The 20,954-nt window shown below is 39.4% G+C and overlaps 1 protein-coding gene across 1 annotated transcript in view; it reads left to right on the top strand.

Annotated features, from left to right (window-relative positions):
* Window positions 1-20,615, top strand: part of EEF1E1 (eukaryotic translation elongation factor 1 epsilon 1) — a 30,795-nt gene extending 10,180 nt beyond the window's left edge. Inside the window, exons 3-4 of the mRNA XM_034762288.1 lie at window positions 9,718-9,813; window positions 19,925-20,615. Coding sequence (XP_034618179.1) covers window positions 9,718-9,813; window positions 19,925-20,065 — 237 coding nt within the window. The 3' untranslated portion in view covers window positions 20,066-20,615. The remainder of the gene's footprint in view (window positions 1-9,717; window positions 9,814-19,924) is intronic.
* The last annotated feature ends 339 nt before the right edge of the window (window positions 20,616-20,954 follow it).

Genomic DNA, 20,954 nt, shown 5'->3' with positions numbered 1-20,954 from the left:
AGAAATGTTCCTACAGAACAGTAGTTATTTCTTTGCTTCTATTTGTTCCTCTTGCCACCGTGAGTTAATAGTTGGAACAAGAGACAGCCTAGTATTGAGGTAGATAAGTATCCTGTGCCAAAAGGGAATATGGGAAAAGAACTAAAGTAGGCAGGCAAGTCTGAGATTGTGGTTTTACAATGTATCTGGAATCCGTAGTGGCAGTCTTGGGACAGTTGCAGCCTAAAGCCGCAATTTGTAATGAGTTGTGTGTTGCATGTGCCAAAAGCAGTTCAGTCACCTCTGCTGTAAACTAGGCTGCCTCTAGTTGGATCTCAAATGAGATGCTACGATTCTGTAAAACCTCAGTAACAAAACTGTTTAGTGCTTGTTAAGAGATTCTGAAACAAAGGTCTTGTTGAGAAGAAAATGTATAGAATACTCAAACTGATGTTTCTGCCTTTTTTGAATAGAACTCCTGCATAGCATCAAAACAATTTTGTTAATTATTTGCATTGCCTTACTAGGGTTTTAAATTTTTTTCATAACATGGACTGTGTTATTGAGAGAGTCTCATGGACCACCTTTCTATCCATTCACAAGCAAATAACATCCTTGTGGCACCTACAGCACTTGTGTATATGGAGAGGTTAGAAAAAATACACATTCTTTTATCTTTAATATAAATGTTTGTCTTTTAGTGCAATTTACTTCTTTCAAAATCTCTTTTTGCTCCTCGGTTCATCTCCTCTTCACATATGTTCTGTTCCTTTCCCTCCTCCCTTGCATGTGCTTGTCTGCTGCCTGGTCATTTCTAATGACCCAAAGGAGGAAGGACCTTAAACAATGTAATTTGGCAAAAAAAAATCTATTAATCTGCATTCTTCAGATGCATATTTCAAATTATCAGGCCCTTTTTTCAAAATATGACTATCACCTAGGGTGCAGGGCTTCATGGCTCCAATCTTACTGAATGTGCAAGAAGGTCTAAACAACAATTGAGGACCTTCTGTTTGAAGACTGTGAACTGCATTTGTTGAAGGATTTGAGTACCACTATCCATCCTCATCATATACATAACAGCTCCAATGAGGAAGCAGACAAGAGCCCAAATTTTCACCAGACCAGAGGCCTCAACTTATTACTACAATCCACAGAGAATGTTGGAACCCCGCCAAAGAAGAAACTGAAGTTCCAATGCAAGAGATAGTGAGCTGCCTTTTCCTTCTCCTGCTGTATGCCTTATGTTTTCCTCATGTCAGCAAGTTTGAGAACCCTTTAAGAGCAGAACAGTTTCAGGATTTATCTCTCCTCCTCCTCTCTTGGCAACTACCTTTTAATTTTTGGAAGACTTGAATTAAGATCACTCAGACAAATTGGTCCTTGAAACTAAGGGTATTCTATCCAATTTCAGTCACTCCCTTCTCCACCCTCCTTCCCCATCCCTTTTTCAGGAATCCCTCTCATAAGATACTGTTAAAACAAGAAGTGGACTCTTTCTGAAACTCGGAGTACTGGAAGAGGTACCCATATAATTCAGATGTAAGGGATACTATCCCATTACTTCATAATACCAAAGAAGAAAGATAGCTGGTGTCCTATTCTAGACTAGAGATGTCTCAGGAGATAGGTCTATTGTTTCAGGTTCAGGATGGTAACTCTGGCCTCAGTTATCCTTCATTAGAGCTTCAGGATTGGTTCAAAACTCTCAACTTTCAGGACACATAAATTCATTGGCTCATACAGCTCTTCACCATGCTGGGGATCAAGATCAACAGGAAAAGAATCCACAATTTTACTGATCCAGATTATAAAATTCATGGGAACTATGTTAAGATCTTGCTGACCTCAAATCTATCGATCACAGGAGAGGTACGAGACCATAATGAGTGTCCTTGATCATCCGCATGCTAACTTCAAGATGTCCGTAAGAGCATATTTTAGGTTCCTGTGTCACATGGTCTGTTGCACCTGTGTCACTTAGTATGCCAGACTTCACATGTGACCATGTAAGGGTGGTTCAGATCAGTATATCTATCAAGCAATCACCATGTGGGCATGAAAGTGAAGCTCCCAGGAGAAGTCCTCTCCTCCTTAGATTAATGGAAGGATCTGCTTCATGTGTGCAATAGAATACCTTTTGCTGCACCATTGCCTACCAAGACTCTCAACATAAATGTCCTGGAACTCAGAGCCATGTCAAGCGTGGCATTTCTACCCATGTTACAAGGATCCATGATCCAAATGATGACTGAAACAACACCTGAGCCATGTATGGTGTTAACTGGGAGAGAGGTATATGGACATCTCCACTTTGCCAAGAAGCTGTAGTCTCTGGGATTGCTGTATTTGTCATATCGCACCAGTGGCTCTGCGTCTTCTGAGCTTGCAAAATGCCCTCATTGATCAGTTCAGCAGACAGTTCTCAGACAACCATGAGTGGACTATAAAAGACTCAATCCTGTGGAACATATTTTGGAAGGGTGTCTGTGTCCATAAATAGACTTACGTGCCACAGTGCAGAACAAGGAATGCCCTATATTCTGTTCTAGGGCATTCTGATGCCTTCCTCATCTCGTGGGTATGGGACTGATGTATGCCTACTGCCAATCCCCTTAATGCCATGGATCCAAAGGAAACTCAGACAAGCATCATCCTCAGTGATTGACCTAGATTGGCCCAGCTGTTCAGGTACACAGACTTGGTGAACCTGTCAGCTCAATGTCCTATCACACTACTTGTTCTCTCTGACATAGTTTCACAAAACTGAGGTCAGATCTCATGTCCAAATCCAGCATCTTTACACCTGACAGCCTGGATTCTGGCTTATTAACTACAACCAAAAGAACCTGTTTAGCTGAAGTTCAGAACATCTTGGTATGTAGTATAAGTTCTTCTAACTTTATGCAGCAAAATGGAAAAGGCTTTCTATTTGGATAGCATGGCATCAGCTGTCTTCCTTGGAAGCTTCTGTTTCCTCTATTCTGGACTATTTACAAGCTCTGAAACATCAGAACTTTCTGTTCTATACGGGCCCAACCCAGGGGTGAAAGTAAGGTGGTACGGCCTGGTACCAGCCCCTACCGCCTTACTTTAAGTACCCTGCTTAAAGCGCTGCCCCTTTTGGCCCCCGAGGCTGCCAACGAGTGGGGGGGGCAAAAGGAGCAGCTGCTCCAGGACTGGCGATTTAAAAGGGCCTGGGGCTCCAGCTGTTGCTGCGGTAGCGGCAGCAGCGGCCGGAACCCCAGGCCCTTTAAATCGCCGCTGGAGCCCTGGGCTGCACGGGCCAGGCAGCCTGGAAGGGCTGGGTGGGAGACTCTGACACACACACCCCCAGCCCCACCCCTTCTGCCAGAAGCGCCGGCCCCCGTACCTGTAATTTTTCAATTTTACTTTTACCCCTGGTCCAATCATAATTGCACATCATCCTCTTATCCAGAGCCATACTGTGGCAAAATTCTTTACCAAAATCTCAGTAACATTTTAGAGACTCTGCGGCAATGAGTCCAGCTGCTTAAAGTTGAAAAACAAATCCTTCGACAATTGATATGTAGACTAAATACTTGGATGGATGTGTAATCAGTGTGCAGAATTAACACATTCATAGGGAGGAAAGGAACCATATGGCAACTACATTTCTGTCAAGGATAACCCTAAAAGAAGAGTTATGGAGAAGTACACAGATTGGATGAAAATCAATTATTTTTTTAATGGATTTTTAAAATTTTATTTAAACCTGTATTTAAAATTAAATTTGAAATTATGACAACCTATGTCAAGGCCTAACCTTTCTATCTGTTCAAATCATTTCAATTAAATAAATAATAATAATACTAAACGATACATACTTGTTGCCAAGTTTTAAGGAAAATCAGATCCCTGAACTGGTGAAAATCACTGGCTAAGCACTGGGAACAGGGATTTACTGAAGTTCCACACTAGCTTTTGACATCAGTAGCCCTCTCTTGCAAATATAGAGAATAAACTGAAATGAAGAAAATATTCAGCTAGTTCAGCTGAATGACTAGTTCATTTAGAAACCAACTGGATGTTGAAAAAGCAGGAAAGCTTGTTTTTCTTTTCCAATTTATGAATAGAAACTAGGTGTGAAAGGATGAGATCTGTTAGTTCTAAAATCGTGAAGGACATGGTGACCAGAGACAGTCATTTCAAATCAACAACTACAGATAAAGTATTACTAATTCAATTTTGATCAGTTATTTTTCTTATGCATCCAGCACATTTAAGGCTGCTTAATTTAACTAATAAAATGCTGTTTATGTGCATTTTAATTGAATTTTAATTTCTATCAAAAGAGCTTGATACACAAGTAAAAAGTTAACCATCTAGTACAGGGGTGGGCAAACTACGGCCGGCAGGCCACATCCTGCCCAGCCCCCGAGCTCCTGGCCCAGGAGGCTCACCCTTGGCTGCTCCCCTGCTGTCCCCTCTCCCCCGCAGCCTCAGCTCGCTTGATCCGCTGCCGGCACAATGTTCTGGGCAGCAGGGCTGTGAGCTCCTGGGGCAGCGCAGCTGCAGAGCCCGGCCTGACCCGGTGCTCTGTGCTGTGCGCCTGTGGCGGTGGCAGCGCAGCTGTAGCACCGCCAGCCACCGGTGCTCCAGGCAGCACGGTAAGGGCAGGGAGCAGAGGGGTTGGATGGGGCAGGGGAGTTCAAGGTGGTGGTCGGAGGGGGGGGGAGAACAGAGGGTTGAATAGGGACAGGGGTCCCCGGGGGAAGTCGGGAAAGAAGGGGGGGTTGGATGGGGCAGCAGGGGGCAGTCAGGGGACAGGGAGAAGGGGTGGTTGGATGAGGCAGGGGTCCCGGGGAATGGGGCGTCAGGAATGAGAAGAGGGGTTGGATGGGGCGGCGGGGGTCCGGGGGCAGTTAGGGGACAGGGAATGGGGGTGTATGGATGGGGCCGGGGTCCCAGAGGGGCCGTCAGGGAACAGGGGGTTTGGATGGGGCAGGAATCCCGAGGGGAGGGGCGGCACAGATAGGTGGGGGCTGAGCCACGACCCCCTCCCCTAACCGGCCCTCTATACAATTTATGAAACCCGATGCGGCCCTCAGGCCAGTAAGTTTGCTCGCCCCTGATCTAGTAAATAAGAAATGCATCATTCTCCATTTTCTAACATAATAAAACTGAAAATTAATCTGAGTAAATGTGAGTTACGCTATATAATTAAATTTGTATACATGTAGTATACCCTGATTATTAAAAAGAAGCAGCAAATTTAGTGTAAAGGATGTATTTTAATTTCAAAACTACGTTTTAATGGTTACCAGCCAATGAGAATCAATCAGTTAACCTTGGCTTAAATCCTGGTTTTTTTCTGCTTGCTGCTTTTAAGTCATTTGATTTAAGTCAGTCCACTCTGGGAGCTCATCTGTCATATTTTTTAGATTATTGGTTTGACTAAGATCCCCAGGACCTGAGGAAGAGTTCAGTTCAGTGTCTCTGCCATTTAAGAATGCATAACTTTCTAGAAATTTCAACTTAGAAACTTTAGAATTAGTGTCCCCCTGCTGGCTATTGGGTAAGAGTGTACTCATCCATGGGAATCCTTATAGTAGCCCATGATGCGGGAAATGAACTAAACACTCCCAAAGTATTCAGAAAATAACAAATAATCTCAGCCTATATTGCAGCATTCTAGAAGTAGCATAAGCTACTGCTTCATAATATAATCTTAAATATTATATTACCAAGTAGGAATCCTATCAAATGATAGCCAAAGCACAGGGGGAAAACTGAACCCTTATTCCTCTAAGACTAAAACACACTCATCCAATTCCAGTTGCTAAATTAACTCGTCATTTTTATTCCATCTGGTGTCCCATATTCTAGAATTTTTCAAAGTAGAACTTAGTGTCAATTTTTAGATTTTTATAAAAGAAGTGAAGTATTTTTGAAATGTTATGAATATTTGGATGTATAACATTAAGCAAACTTGCTCAGTAATGTAACTAAGGAGCAAACTTTTTTTATGATCTTATCTTACCATTCCTAACATGTAAGCAGTACTGTGTGTGCATAACTGTTTTTTGCACAAACTAGTGGCATCTGCCTTTTAGAAAGATTTCCAATGCCAAAAACAATGCAATCCGTATATAGTAACTTTTCTGAAGAAATTTTGTTCACTGAAGTACAAGTAAAAACAGTGTGATATTATCATGGATGGTATTAGATATTTAGCTTTTAATTTGCACAATGAAGATTTTATAATTTTATGCAGGATGTGGAAAAATATTGGGGAGAGACTAGGACTGGGTCTCCGATATTCTGATTGAATTTAACATAGGTTTACAGTTATTTTGTTATGACGATAAAGCTGCATTTAGTAAGTGACACAACAAAAAAAGTTGGTTGGAGACTGATTATTAATATATTTTTATGCAAGGTGATAGGTAGCCTTTTAGTAAGTAGATTTACAGATTAGCTCTGCAAGCTTTTTCCCTTAACACTGCATTAGCCTTCGCATTTTTGTGTAACTATACAATTTCTATAATATCTTTGTTGTCCCTCTTGATATTTAAAGTAATTTGAGAGCTAAATAATATGAACAAGGCAGCAAATAGTCTAAATAAAAAAAAAAGCTATATAGCTAGGAGCAAGTGACCTTATACAGTTTTAACTGTGTAGGGGTTAACATTTTCCCTGATTTACTGTATAAATAGAAATCAAAACAGAGAACATTCAGCAATTGCAAAAGTGCAGAAGACAGTCAAGAAGAGATTGATACAAATACACCTCTACCCCGATATAACGCTGTCCTCAGGAGCCAAAAAATCTTAACGCGGTTTCACCTATAACACGGTATGTCGAACTTGCTTTGATCCGCCGGAGTGCGCAGCCCTGCCCCCCGGGAGCATTGTTTTCCTGCATTATATCCGAATTCGTGTTATATCGGGGTAGAGGTGTAGTAAATTGGCATAATGGAGTCAAAATTTGCCAAATTCTTCAAATGTAATATCAAATGGCTTGTAAATTCTCACCATTTTAGTAGTTTTTGTGCTGTAGTATTTCCAAAAAAATGGATTATGGAGATGCTCCATAGTTAATGCTGAAGCTAGTTTCTAATTATAAAGCTGATAAGTCCCATTTCCCTTGCCCCAAATTTCCTCAAAAAGAAGCCAGTCTGCCTGAAAAGGAATATTCCATATATCATGCCAGGATATATTTTTTTAGAGAAACTTGGAAACACCAGAAAAGGCGTTGTAAAATTGTGTTTTTAAAAAGTCTTTGACTTTTTGAAAATGTTGTTGTTTTGTTGGCCTTATAAAGGAGAAGAGCTTTCCTGGTTTTGGTGGGGTGGGTACCAGGGGTATTGACAAGATGTATAAGTAAGTAAGTGATTGGGTGAACATGCCGTCTAGCTTAGAATCTGAGTATGGGATCCAGAATTTTCTCCTTACAGTAGGTCTAGAGGGAGGTGGCACAGGAAGACTGGAAGAAACATATCGAGGAGAGGAAGAAGTGTACATGTCTTCACTCTCTCCCTGCCTCAACCTAGCAGAGGAACAAGATCAGAAAGCTCCCAGACTCAAGAGGAACTGCAAAACTGAGCATTTTACTATAGTGTTTAGAAGAGAGACATAATAATTTAAAGACTGTTCAGTTTGTTCCTCCACCCCTGCCCCATCTCTTGTTTGCTATTTGGCTTTTCTTGTCTTGTTTAGTGGGGTGGGAAATTGGATACAGGGAAGGATAGGAGCTGTGGAGGGGAGCAGAAGACTGGTGAGATATGGGAAGAATGCAGAGAACAGTATGGGATACAAGAGAGGCATGAAAGGAGTGAGGTGCAGGGGGCTGGGAGATATGGAAAAGGACAAAGAAAAGCAAGATTTTTTTATGTGTATTAAGCTTCGGATACTTAGAATTCTCTAGATATAAAACTTTTTCACTGTGAATAAATTTCCCCATCCTCTCTTCACTATCCCCAAATCCCAACCAGGTATAACTCCCCCCCTCAGTACCCATTCTCACACCCCCTCATATGGACGTGCTAAAATCTATGGGAGAGGAGAAACACTTTTGTGAGCTTCAGAAAATATTGAGGCAGAGCTCTCTTTTTATGGATTCTGTGTATCAACTCCATTTAAAATGTTAACAATCATTAATAATCTGGGAGATTCCCAAACAAAAAAAACTGAGTTACAATTGAAAGTATGTTTCAGTGGAGTCTAACATCCAAAAAACCTATGCTGTCTTTACAAAATTTTTTCACCTTTAAAATAAAAATTCCAAACTATAATCTTAAAAATATTCTTCTACTCCACCAATACATGACTTTGAGAATTTACAGAATTCTTAGATGATTGATTGTACTTTGGAGTTATATTTCTTTCACAGTCTTTGCGCATCTTACAAACAATAGATATAAAATATACAAACAGCGGCATATTTCCATTACAGAACAAAGGAAGTTAAAATTGGATGGATGATGCAAGTGGAGTGAGTGATAAGGATTATATTCTGTGGGGGAACCAGCTGGATCCTTTAACTGTACATTTACAGACTGTCATTTGAAGTTTTTTAGGGTTTTATTATTTATTTTGGGGGTTAGCTGGGCTTACCCAGCTGAATCACTTTTCAACTTCAAGCCCTGATCTACACTACGAGTTTAGGTTGAATTTAGCAGTGTTAGATCGATTTAACCCTGCACCTGTCCACACGACGAAGCCATTTTTGTCGACTTAAAGGGCTCTTAACATCGATTTCTGTGTTCCTCCCCAATGAGGGATTAGTGCTGAAATTGACCCTGCTGGGTTGAATTTGGGGTAGTGTGGATGCAATTTGACAGTATTGGCCTCCGGGAGCTATCCCAAAGTGCTCCATTGTGACCGCTCTGGACAGCACTCTCAACTCCAATGCACTGGCCAGATAGACAGGAAAAGCCCCGTGAACTTTTGAATGAGCTCCAGCATGGATCGAACGGGAGATTCTGCATCTGATCGCTGTATGGAGAGACGAATCCGTGCTATCCGAACTCCGTTCCAAAAGATGAAATGCCGGAATATTTGAAAAAATCTCCAAGGGCATGAAGGACAGAGGTTATAACAGGGACCCACAGCAGTGCCACGTGAAACTTAAGGAGCTCAGGCAAGCTTACCAAACAACCAGAGAGGCAAACGGCCGCTCCGGGTCAGAGCCCCAGACATGCGGCTTCTATGATGAGCTGCATGCCATTCTAGGGGGTGCCCCTACAACTACTCCACCCCTGTGCTTCCCTCTTCCCCCACCCCTCCTGAGCTACTTTGGCAGTTATCCCCCCATTTGTGTGATGAATTAATAAAGAATGCATGAATTTGAAACAACAATGACTTTATTGCCTCTGCAAGCAGAGATCAAAGTGGGGTGGTGAGGGCAGTTGGCTTATAAGGAAGTAGAGTGAACCAAGGGGGCTGGTTTTCATCAAGGAGAAACAAACAGAACTTTCACACCGTAGCCTGGCCAGTCATGAAACTGGTTTTCAAAGCTTCTCTGATGCACAGCATGCCCTGCTGTGCTCGTCTAACCGCCCTGGTGTCTGGCTGCACATAATCTTTTCTGTTTGAGAATAATTAAGACTGTTTCAGCTATTGTGACTAGCTGACAATTTATTAACTGATCTAGATTGACCTAAGAGGCAATTTTTCAAGCATTCTAATTCTTAGGAGGATATATCATCAGTTGCATTAATATTCTGTCCAGCTGCTATTGTATTGACTTTGTAATTCTTTTATTTTCTTTTAGGATCTTAACTTATACCTTGAAGACAAAGTCTACCTTGCCAGAAACAACTTTACTTTAGCAGATATTTTAATGTACTATGGGCTACATCACATCATAGTAAGTAATATTTAATTACTTTTCTGTTATAACAATCATAATCATTAATGCATGTGAGTAATAAACATTTCTTGCTTTAGAAGAGGGCTAGCTAAGTAGAAATACTACTTTTTCCATTTTGTAATTAACATTGATAAAAGGGCAGAGTTTTGTGCAAGTGTTTGAGATTAATTTACCTTTAAATGTGGCTCCCTATTTAAAGTACTATTTAGCTGTGGAACAGGCAAAGGGAATGTCATATCTGTAGTGTTTGGATAAATAGATTTAAAACTGTCCTTTATATAATGCGATACAAGAACACTACATGTGCCTTTTATTTCCTGACTATCCTAACTTGTGGCAAAAGTTTGTATCATTACCATTCACAGAATTGGAGGAGGAAACAAATGGATAAAACTGGAAGAACTAAGTGACAAAAAATTAAGGCAAAACCTTGATCTTGATAACATGGGTGAAATGATACCTGGTCCGAGAAGATGCAGGTGAAGATAAGCTAAATGCTAGAAGGATGTACAAACGTGATGACAAGATTTTGAAAAAAGAGTGCTCAGGCTTCAGGATTTGATGTTAAGACTTGATCATACATGATGATAAAAAGAACAGTGAATTTAGGATGGTAGTGACAAGAAGGAAGGAGTAATATCATGGAGGTAAATCAGTGTCTGAGGTGGTGGTTTTTGATACTTCCTATGCTATAAAGAATTAATGTGTTCTTACTTCCTGGGGAAAAATCTGGATGGGATTAGTCAAAGGTCTAAAGTAGAAAGTACAGGTAATTATTTTTCAGAAAAAACACTATGAGGAAAAGGGATAGTGCAACAAGATAGATTAGCCAGTAACATTATAAAATGTGCTGCTTTTAGAAAAATAATCTTGTCCCTGATTCAGAGTAAATTTAATTGCAATCTGTAGAAATGTCCAGGAATGAAAATAAAAGAAAGGATTAAGGAAGCAAATGAAAGGGGTTCTATCTTGGATGATTTTATTAAAATGTAAGAGTAGATAATCAGTTGACTTGGAATTAATTGTGTGAAAAAAGTGATCTCATAGAATATTAGTGTATGATTATGTTGTTAAGATTGGTTACCTTTTATGTATCATATGAAGGATTTATATACTGCCTATAAAAGTAATAGAGGATGTAAGAATACAAGTGAGATAGTACAGTTAAAAATTATTTGAAGAAAATCAAGCATGTTTAAATTCAGAGTTTGCTCCAGAGTTGACCATCTAATCAAGAGAAAAAGATACACGTTATTGCTTAGGGAAATAGAACAGGTGGTAAAAACAAATGAGTTGGTTCTCCTGGACTGTGACTTCAACCATCCATATATTGGTTGGGAAAAGTATGTAGAATAATATTGATGTCTAAAAATGTTTTTAAATTTCTTGGAAGATATTTCCTGTCTCAAAAGTAGAAAGTGCAAATAGTGGGGTAGTTATCCCAGACATGATACAAATAGGGAGGAAATCTAGGTGCAACAAAGAACAAATTGTTTTGAATATTGTAGCCTTATGGATATAGCCAGACATCAGTACTTAAATTTAAAATGACAGACGACTTTAAAACTTTGTGGGAGAAGGTGTTTGTTTTTTGAGGTGGGGGAGTACCTGTGATGACATTGCCCTACTCAAACTTCAGGGAGGGAGGTGCTGGGCTTCTTAATGCAGTACCGCTCCTGGGACCCTATCTTGTGGGCCACCTTTTGGGATCTGTATTGGCTAGTAGGCCATGAGAAATTTTGAAGATTTTTTTTCTTCCCATTTCCAGCCCCTTCTGCCTGTTGGAAAAGAAGCTGATCTGCATGCCCTTCCTCCTCTCTCCCCAAAGAGAGAACAGTTCCCAGCTCTTTCCCTTTAATCGTGGCTGCAGAAATAAGGATGGGAGGAGGACAAAGGAGTTGCCCTTCTTCTCCCTCCCTCCACCCAGAAATTTGTTAAAAGAATCTGATTACACTGTACTGCCTCAGATTACATACTACCAGTAAACACTTGATCTCCCACTGTCAGAGGTAGGTTAGTACAAAGATCAAGGGCAGAGTATGACTATTGTGAAGAAATCAAACTTTTTAATAAATAAGGAAATCTTTTTGTTGCATTCAGCCTCATTCATTGGGAAAATTTGCTTGTTTTTAGCACTGCTGATACTTTTACTCTCTTTTTGCTCTTGCTTCATATTCTCCCTTCCTCTTCCCTTTCCCTGTGCCTTTGTTCATTTTCCTTTTTTTTCTTCACTTTGCAATTCCCTGTGGGCAATAACTTCCAGTTCCTTCCATCTCCCTATTTGCTAACACAGTCAGTAATTAAACAGTTTAATATTGGTGTTCCAACTATTGTAGAGTTAACACTTACAATGAGATGAATGAAGAAAGTGGTGTTTGCATCTGCCATTTTCAGGCTGTTAGTAGACTAGTGAAAACTATACATCATCTTTTCACTTTCATTTAACATGTTAAAAATTATGTTTGCAACCAGGAAGTTTAGAAACTTAGATATAAATAAAATCTTGGGTTCTGCAGAATCTGAGTTTATAAAATAGGCCACATGGTGTATTTATGTGAAGAGTTTGATATCCCCACACTATATGAGCCAAGAAGTCTCTTCCAATTCTACGTACGACTACGTTTTTGACATGGGAGTCATGAGTTCATGTTTTTAGACATTTTTTGAGTACATTTTGTGGGGTTAGATAAATTTGGTGAAAAATAGAGTAGAGCTGACAAGTTAAATCATGAGTTCCAGAGAAAACAGAAGGTTAGCAGTACTGCTAGGGGACAAAAAGGACAGTCTTTCAGTAAGGACAGAGCTTTCAGTAAGAACTTTAATTCCTCCATGGGTTATTAGTTTAGTTTTTACTAAAATTGTCTCTGATATGGAAACAACCTTTATATCTGTACACTATAAGTTGGAACTGGGGTGCTTATGCTGTATGAGGACATTTGGGGACTAATCAGTAAAATGTCTGATCAGTTCTATTTAACATCCCAGGTCTGGTCTATACTACCCGCCTGAATCGGCGGGTAGAAATCGACCTCTCGGGGATCGATTTATCGCGTCCCATCGGGACGCGACAATTGATCCCCGAATCGGCGCTCTAACTCCACCAGCGGAGGTGGTGGTAAGCGCCGCCGACAAAAAGCGGCAGAAGTCGATTTTGCCGCCGTCCTCACAACGGGGTAAGTTGGCTGCAATACGTCGAATTCAGCTACGCTATTCACGTAGCTGAATTTGCGTATCTTAAATCGACTCCCCGCTGTAGTGTAGATGTACCCTCAGTGTTGCCTGAGGCCTAGTCTTCACTTACCAGCTGGTCCGGAGGCACGCCATCGATGTTCTGGGATCGATCCCGGAAGTGCTCACAATCGGCGCCGGTACTCCAGCTCGCCGAGAGGAGTACGCGGCGTCGACGGGGGGAGACTTCCGGCCGCGTCTGGACCGCGGTAAGTCCGGAGTAAGGTACTTCGAATTCAGCTACGTTATTAACGTAGCTGAATTTGCGTACCTTAGTCCGAAGTCCGGACTAAGTGTGGACCAGCCCTGAGATAAAGATATAGACTTAAGATTACTCTCCAGTTCGTAAACTGCATTAATCAGCCATAACGAAAAAATAAAAATAAGAAAATATATCACACAATAAACTACCTCTGAACTTAGCATAGAATTTTCTGTCTAACCAAAAATAAAACTATAAAAGTTTCAATCAGAGTATCAGGTTCATATCAAATAAACAAGTTCAGATCAAATAAATTACTCTAATATGAATTCTATCTAATAACTGCGAAGATGGCCTTCTGCTCACATGCAGGTCCCCAACTTAAGACTGGCTGAAAAACTTAGTATGAGAATGAAAAATCAGTTCCCAATTCAAGTTCATTAATATTTGAACTACTTATCCAGCATTTATTGTTCGTATTCCAGTAAATGTTTTGGTTAATGCCCATTAATAAACTTCCATCTTATCTTAATACTGAGCTGAAATTATATGCTAATACTCCTTAACATCTATTTACACAAAACGGGGAAATAAATGTTATTTGGGGGTACAAAACAACATTAATGATTCTTAGGATGTTTTACTGATCACCATGACTTTTGCCCATGACGACTCTGTGACTTTTAATTAAAATTAAAAGAGATAAAACAGCCATAACAAATAGTTACCATTTTTCCTTTACTTCTGTATTCTGTTATAACAAATACTATTTAAAGTTAGGGGCCGGAGCCTATAAATCCTTACTATTGCATGTAGTGGCTCTCTATGAAAAATAGTCTTGCTGACGGATCCGACTTGAAGTTGATATCGCATTTTTTTAATCAGTGTTGCTAAATTTGTCAGGTGTCTTATCAAGCCATCCCAGTGAGATACTGTCAAGTTATTATTACCATTTCCCTCCCTCTCCTCCATTCCCTCCATGTTTTTTTCTAAGCACTTTTAAATTTTTACAAGTGTTGGAGCTCTCATGATATCCTTATTCTCATGCTAAAGTGTTTGGTACATAAACAACTCTGTGGGCAAGAGTCTCACCGAGTTTAGAGGGTGAGAATTTGTCTGTAACCACAGTGCCATTGAAGTGTTATACTCTTTGAAGAATGTAATTTATAGACCTTTTAGAAACTCAGAAAATCTAGGCTTATTATATAATGACTACTTTGGTGAGCCTTCATCAGCTCTGCATAGAAATATCAAGGGTTTTCCTCCTTTAAAAAAATCCTTAAATTGAGTGGCTGTTTGTTTGCTATTAAAATTGCTTTAATAGCAGATAATTATTTTAATAGCAGAACAGCAGCTTTTCTTAACTTGGGGGAATTATCTAATTTAATGAGGAAGAACAGAAAATATCCATCTATAACAAAATGTTGTAAAAATGCCACGGAGATGATCTCTAAACAATTAACCTAAGAGTTATAATCTGAGTGAAAACTAGAGCATGCCACAAAGTGCTTTTTAATATACTGCACCAGCAGAGTACATTATGTAAATAAGGTAAAATATCTTGCCCATTTTTTTTTTCCAAGAGTACAAAAGGGGTTTCATTTTCAGAATAGATATTTTTGCCCTCTGTTTTTTCACTCTGCTAAACAGCCCCTAGTAGAACTAATCCTCCTACTTTTTCACTTTTGTAAATCAAAAATAATTATTGAAGTCTTGGAGTTACTAGCGTGAGAGAATCTTGGGCCCATTGTCTGCTAAATTTCAGTGGAATTCCATATTTTAGGGCCCAGTGTCTTCCCCATTAAAAGTAGGTTTTTACCAGAAAAGGACACATTTAACTGCAGTGCTGCTACTAAAATACCATAGTTTGCTCCAGAATGTTCCAGTACGTTTTATATTTTAAATACTGAATTTTGTAAGGCCTCAGGGTGTGTACACATTGCTCTAGCCATACTCTTCATTGCTTTGTAAATTGTGCTGCTGCTTTATATTGGGTACCAGTGTCAAACTACACTGAATATTTAGGACAGTTACATGTGATCAGAGGTGTCTTTTCTATGCATGTCAGAGTGCCCAATATATGGGGAACTTCAGGCAGTTTTACAGGGTATTTTAATTAAAAGACCATTCTATGCTGCTTTTATTAGCTTTCACTTTTTGGTTTGTCAGGTCTCTAAAAAGCTGAAATTTTTCTCTTACCAATTTTGTTCTTTTCTACATGGATAATGCTGATTTAATTGTGTTTCTAGTGCAGCAGAAAAAATGGGTTCTCATTTAAGTGTTTTGTGTACTTCTATCAGTGATGTCAGTTGCAGTATGCAGAGCTGATTTCACCTTTCTGCACCAGTAGGAGGCAAGCTTGCTAATTAAGTTTCAACAAAATTGGAATGGACCAGAAAAGGGGATTAGAGTTTGAATTGTTGAATTTTTTGCAGAAATATAGTGGCAATAGTATGTTTGCATTCTGGCAAGTGAGTTCCCTTATCTAGGGATGTGTGGTGTCTGCTGTAAGTGATGCTGCAAAATCTACTTTTTTCCAAGCTGCTGAAAGGACTATTGGGCTCAGAGATGTGCTTGGCTTAGTTCAGAGTTACAATAATTCAGCAAAGGCAGTTCTGGAAAATCAATATTGTGAAGAGGAAATGTTCTCTTTTCTACTCTTCTTCCCTACTTCTGTCCCACCCCATTCAATCTCTGGTATTTTTACTATCCCCATGCCCTCTTATCTTTACATCTCTCACTCTAGTTCTGTTTGGGACAGCTCTACGATAGAGTACTATGGGGGAAACATGCCTGTTACAGCCAACACTTGCAGTCCCAAAAGTTGACTGTTACAAGATGAAGCTCAGCTTGAGACTCTAGCTACTGAAACTATGCAGAATTATCCCTTCTTTTTCCCTCTTTGCTCCTATTATCCAGCAAGTTGGAGCTGACATATCTTCTATGTGGCTTCCAGCTCCAAACTAAACTTGGAACAGTCAGTCTTCACATGCTGTGAAGGCATATCTTCAGATACAGTAATATCCCACTGGAACATTCCTCTAGCACAATACTCACATATGCTCTGGCCAGCATGGATTGATTTAAATCATCAACTTTAATCATGTTTTGCATTTGTATTTTTTAGTTATCTTCTTGAGAGAGGTTGATTTTTTTTTTAATTGATTGGTAACCATTAAAACATGTTGATTTGCAATTAAAGGATAGCCTTTATACTAAAATTGGCTCTTTGTTTGCTAACCAGGAGGATATACTAACTCAATAAACATTTGTTAGCAGTTATATAGCTTAATCTACATTTATTCAGATACTTAATTTTCAATTTTCTGTTATGTTAGAAAATGGTGAATGAATCATTCTTTATTTACTAGATGACTCATTTGTTACTTTTGATTTGTGTAAAGCTCTTTTTGGATGGAAATTCAATTGAAAGTGCACAAAAATTAAAAGGGTTTTGTGTTTAAATAAACTACCTTAAATTTTCTGGACACATAAGGTGAAAAAACTTTTATCACAATATGTTGTGGATTTAAAACTCATTAAACAAAGGAAGCATTATGTGTAGTTAGTGAATTGAACTGATTATTCTGGTCACTATATTTTTAAAGATTTTTAGAATGAATGTCACTCTCGCACACCTAATTTTTATTCATAGATTGAAAGAAGAAAACAGGCTTCTATCTGTATGTGTACATATAGTCTGATATGGCAGGTTCAACTGAAGATCTTCTTTGGTCCCTTCATAGTAGATTGCTGTCTACCTTTCTGGGCTTAATTAATTTTTGAGTGCCTCACTACTAGGTCAGTTAATACGGAAGGATGTGGAGAGGGAACAGAGCATTTGTAAAGCATGCTGGAAATTAAGCTGGCAATGGAGGATCTAGGAAGGGTAATAAAAAAAATTATATATATAGTAATGGGACGATTGTAGAGAAATCCAAATCCTACTGAAAGGAGAATAGACAGTGAAGAACCAGCAGTACAGTCAGAATTTCAGTGCTTCTCCCGTGCCTTTGACTTCAAAGAAAATGTAACGGTAATTAGATTTCATTGAGAATCTTGGGCTAATTTCTTGACTGCAACCAAGAATTATGCAATGTAAACAAATGCAAAAGTGGAGTAAAGCTCACCTCTGTAGTCATCCTGGATTGGCTGTGTGTCTACTCCAATCTTCAGACATACATTGAGGCAGCTTTTAAAGCTGTTCATTATTAAGATGGTTACTGATGGGTTGGTCGCAAATAAATCCTGTTCACAACTACTACATGAGCACCAAGGAGGGAGGATATAAAGTCAGCATAATGGCTCCTGCTAGCTTCATCTTCCCATGGCCAGTTAATTTACGTTCACAACTAGATTATTCCAATAACCCAAAGGTCTTTACTTGAAAACTCTTTTAAAATGTTGAACATATGCGGTGACCTGGCTAGGCAAGGCTATCCTAATTGTAAGGCGAGGCAGAGGCACAAACTAGGACAAAAGGGAGAATTTTAATTCTTTAGAACTTTATAAGGGAAACACCAAAAATTATACCAGGAGCATAAATAATATATAACATTACCAATGAGTTGCTACTTATAATAATAAACTATAGGTTACCAACTCATTAACCTTTGTGAGCTTGTACACACTGTGAAGTTAGTACCAAATGCATTGTTGTTAACAAGAACAAGAGAGAACAATATACTGTGTCACTTCAGAGGAGAATCAACTTTTCCTTTCCTTGGTGGGAAGTCCAGCTCCACTCTTACAGTCCTGTTTCTTGCTTCTCTTCGACTTGAAGTGTTCCTTAGATTTGATGTTCCTGTGGCTGTACGCGTTTTCATTGAGTTTATCCACAAGCAGGTCCTAGTGGCCCTCACTTGTCCGTTAGGCACCTTTGAACTGTATTCCTTCAATAGATGTTCAAACAGTCATTCTCTCTGTTCATACACTTTAGATCTTTTGTGGGTGGGCTTCTTGTTTACCATTTTCAGGATCTGTTTTCATCAAACACAGCTTTTTGACCACCTGCCCTTCCCCCTCCCTCCCCCAATTATATTTCCTTTCAGGTTTTTTTCCCCCTTGATAAAATCTACAGATGTACCAGAGAGAGAGAGAATTTCCTTCTACTTCCCCTCTCTACCAGTGTCTGCCTGCTCACATACCCAGGTCTTCTCCCCTCCCCCTCTGGTTCTGACATGAAAACTTTCCTATTTTCCTTCTCACTTCCCAATCCCTTACTTTTATTCTCCTGTTCTTCTTTCCTTTTATCACCTCCCCTCCTACCCAGGCTTCAGTTCATCCGCTAGCTCATATCTCCGTTGTTCTCCTTCTCCAATAGCTTTTTCCCAGTTCCCTGTCAGTAGAGCCCTGCGCGGATGCAAATCAGTATTCACTGAACTGAAGGGCTCTCCTGGGAACCGCAGCGGCGAAAGGAGCAGAATGTGAGGCCGCCACTTCCAGGAGCCTGCACTAGCAGTTCCTGCCGTGTGACTGTACCGCCCCATCCCTTCCACGCAGCCATCTGCATGACTGTGTCTCCTGTTTGGGGTCTGTACAGCCGCATCAGAGGATGGGGCTGGGGTGGTACAGCCTCATAGGAGGAGCTGCCGGCATGGGGTGCTGGTTCCTAGGAGTGGCAGCCCCATGTTCTGCTCCTTTCACCACTGCGGTTCCCGAGAGAGCCCTGCGGTTCAGCGGATACCAATTTCTATCCACAGATATAAATTTGTATCTGCGCAGGGCTCTATCTGTTACGTGGATTCTGAGCCCCCTCTTACTGGCCAGCTCTCTCCCCAGGACATCGTTCTGTGCTGCTTCATCACAACTGCACTAGGAGCTAGTGCCAGGATGCAGATTACTACACACATGCACCTCTAACTATGGCAGACAACCCTACTAATTTATGGTTATATTTCTAATGTGGACAGATCCTCAGTCTATAGCTTTTGGTTGTGACGATTTGAATGATGCCACTTGTGTCCTAGATACTAGTAATCTGAATACATCTAAAGAAAATAAGTTACTGTTGCATGTGACAGTTGCATTTACGGACTTTTCTAGAGTTGTTGAACCACACCCAACAACTATTGCTGGCACTCTTAGATCAAACGGTAAAAAAATTAGAAGCATATCTTTAATTCATTTGTCTTGAATATGCTTGAAAACAGTCCATCCGTCTGTTCAGTACTGCTTTTTAAAAATGTAAACTAAGCATTTGGCCTGAAATGCAAGACTGCAGTTCAACAGACAGCTTCCTAGACTAGAGCTCAACAGTGAGGATTACTTGTATGTCTTTCAGAACTTTTCCTAAGGATACTATATAGTAATCCCTTGTTAAACATGCTAAATTCCAGCCTTTCTTCACTTTACTGGAAGTACTGGAACAAGAACCAAGCCTGTATGCTTTGTAATCTCTGCTTTAAACCCATACAATTGAGCCTCCAGTTCTGTTTTATGTTGAATTATGCAAATTATGGTTGAAAATCTTCAGACTTCCATAAAGCTAACATATGGTTTTAAAATTCCACAATCAAAAAATATAAAATCAATGTACTGCACTGCTAGACTGTCATAATTTTTCATCCTATCTAAGAACTGACGTTATAAAACTACTTTTTATTCCTGTAACTTATCATATGTTTTTGCGTTAATAGGGATATGATTATTTAACATCTTGTATTTCTTCTTCTTTAGGCTGAGCTTACAGTGCAAGAGAAGGAGAAATACCTCAATGTGTCTCGCTGGTTTAATCACATTCAATATTATCCGGGTATCCGGCAACATCTGTCTAATATCATCTTCATGAAGAACAGACTCTACATTAATGCCCATTAAAGGTCTTCTGTGCCATATTGGAAGGATGATTGGGAACTGAAAAAATGAGAACTGTTGTTCGGATTTCAAAACCACTAACTTGTAAGCATAGATGTATAACCTTCCTTATGTGAACCAGAACAGCTGATGCCTAAAGTAATAAAATTGCGTTGAATAACTATCATTTAAGATTTGAACTTCATAAAACAATGGTATAGTTTCTGTTAAAATGCAACAGTAGTGAAAAATGGGAATCAAGAATCAAGTTTTAACCTTTAATTTTTTTTAGTGAACTATTCTTTTACCCATGTAATAGCTGAATCTTTAATATAAGACAAATGAACAACTTGTCCTTCAATATTCACTCCATTTTGCTATTTATTGACCTTACTACATAATTAGCACTTCTTTGTTTTCGTTTTATTTTCCATGGATTTTACACCAGTTTTGTAAATATTATGGTAAGAGCTATATTGTGTGCCAAGGACATGAAAAAGGGAACAGATAAATGTATCAGTTGCAAACAATATTTATGTGATCTAATAAATTTATTTAAAAAGTCTAGTCTTAATTTGGTTGTGATACTTTTATTTCTTAAAATATTGTTTGGTACAAAATTAAAAGTTAAAATATCTGAACTCAAATACAGACGCTCCCCACGCAAATTCGCACTTATGGAAAAAGTTCCATAAGCCAGAAATAGGATTTTCGAGTTGTGGAAATTTTTGCATAACATACAAGTATACGTTTCCTACTTATGCAAAATTCGAGTTACGTAAGGCTTTCCAGAACGAAACAATTGCGTAAATCGGGGGGTGTCTAAGCTTTTTAAAAAATCACTTGCATTGGTTGTTGTGACTTGGCCTACAAAAGAATTTAGATTCTGACCAGGTGGAAGCAATAGCTAATT

The sequence above is a fragment of the Trachemys scripta genome, chromosome 2 (assembly GCF_013100865.1).
Source record: "Trachemys scripta elegans isolate TJP31775 chromosome 2, CAS_Tse_1.0, whole genome shotgun sequence".
Classification (NCBI taxonomy): domain Eukaryota; kingdom Metazoa; phylum Chordata; order Testudines; family Emydidae; genus Trachemys; species Trachemys scripta.
This window is presented reverse-complemented; position numbering and strand designations above follow the sequence as displayed.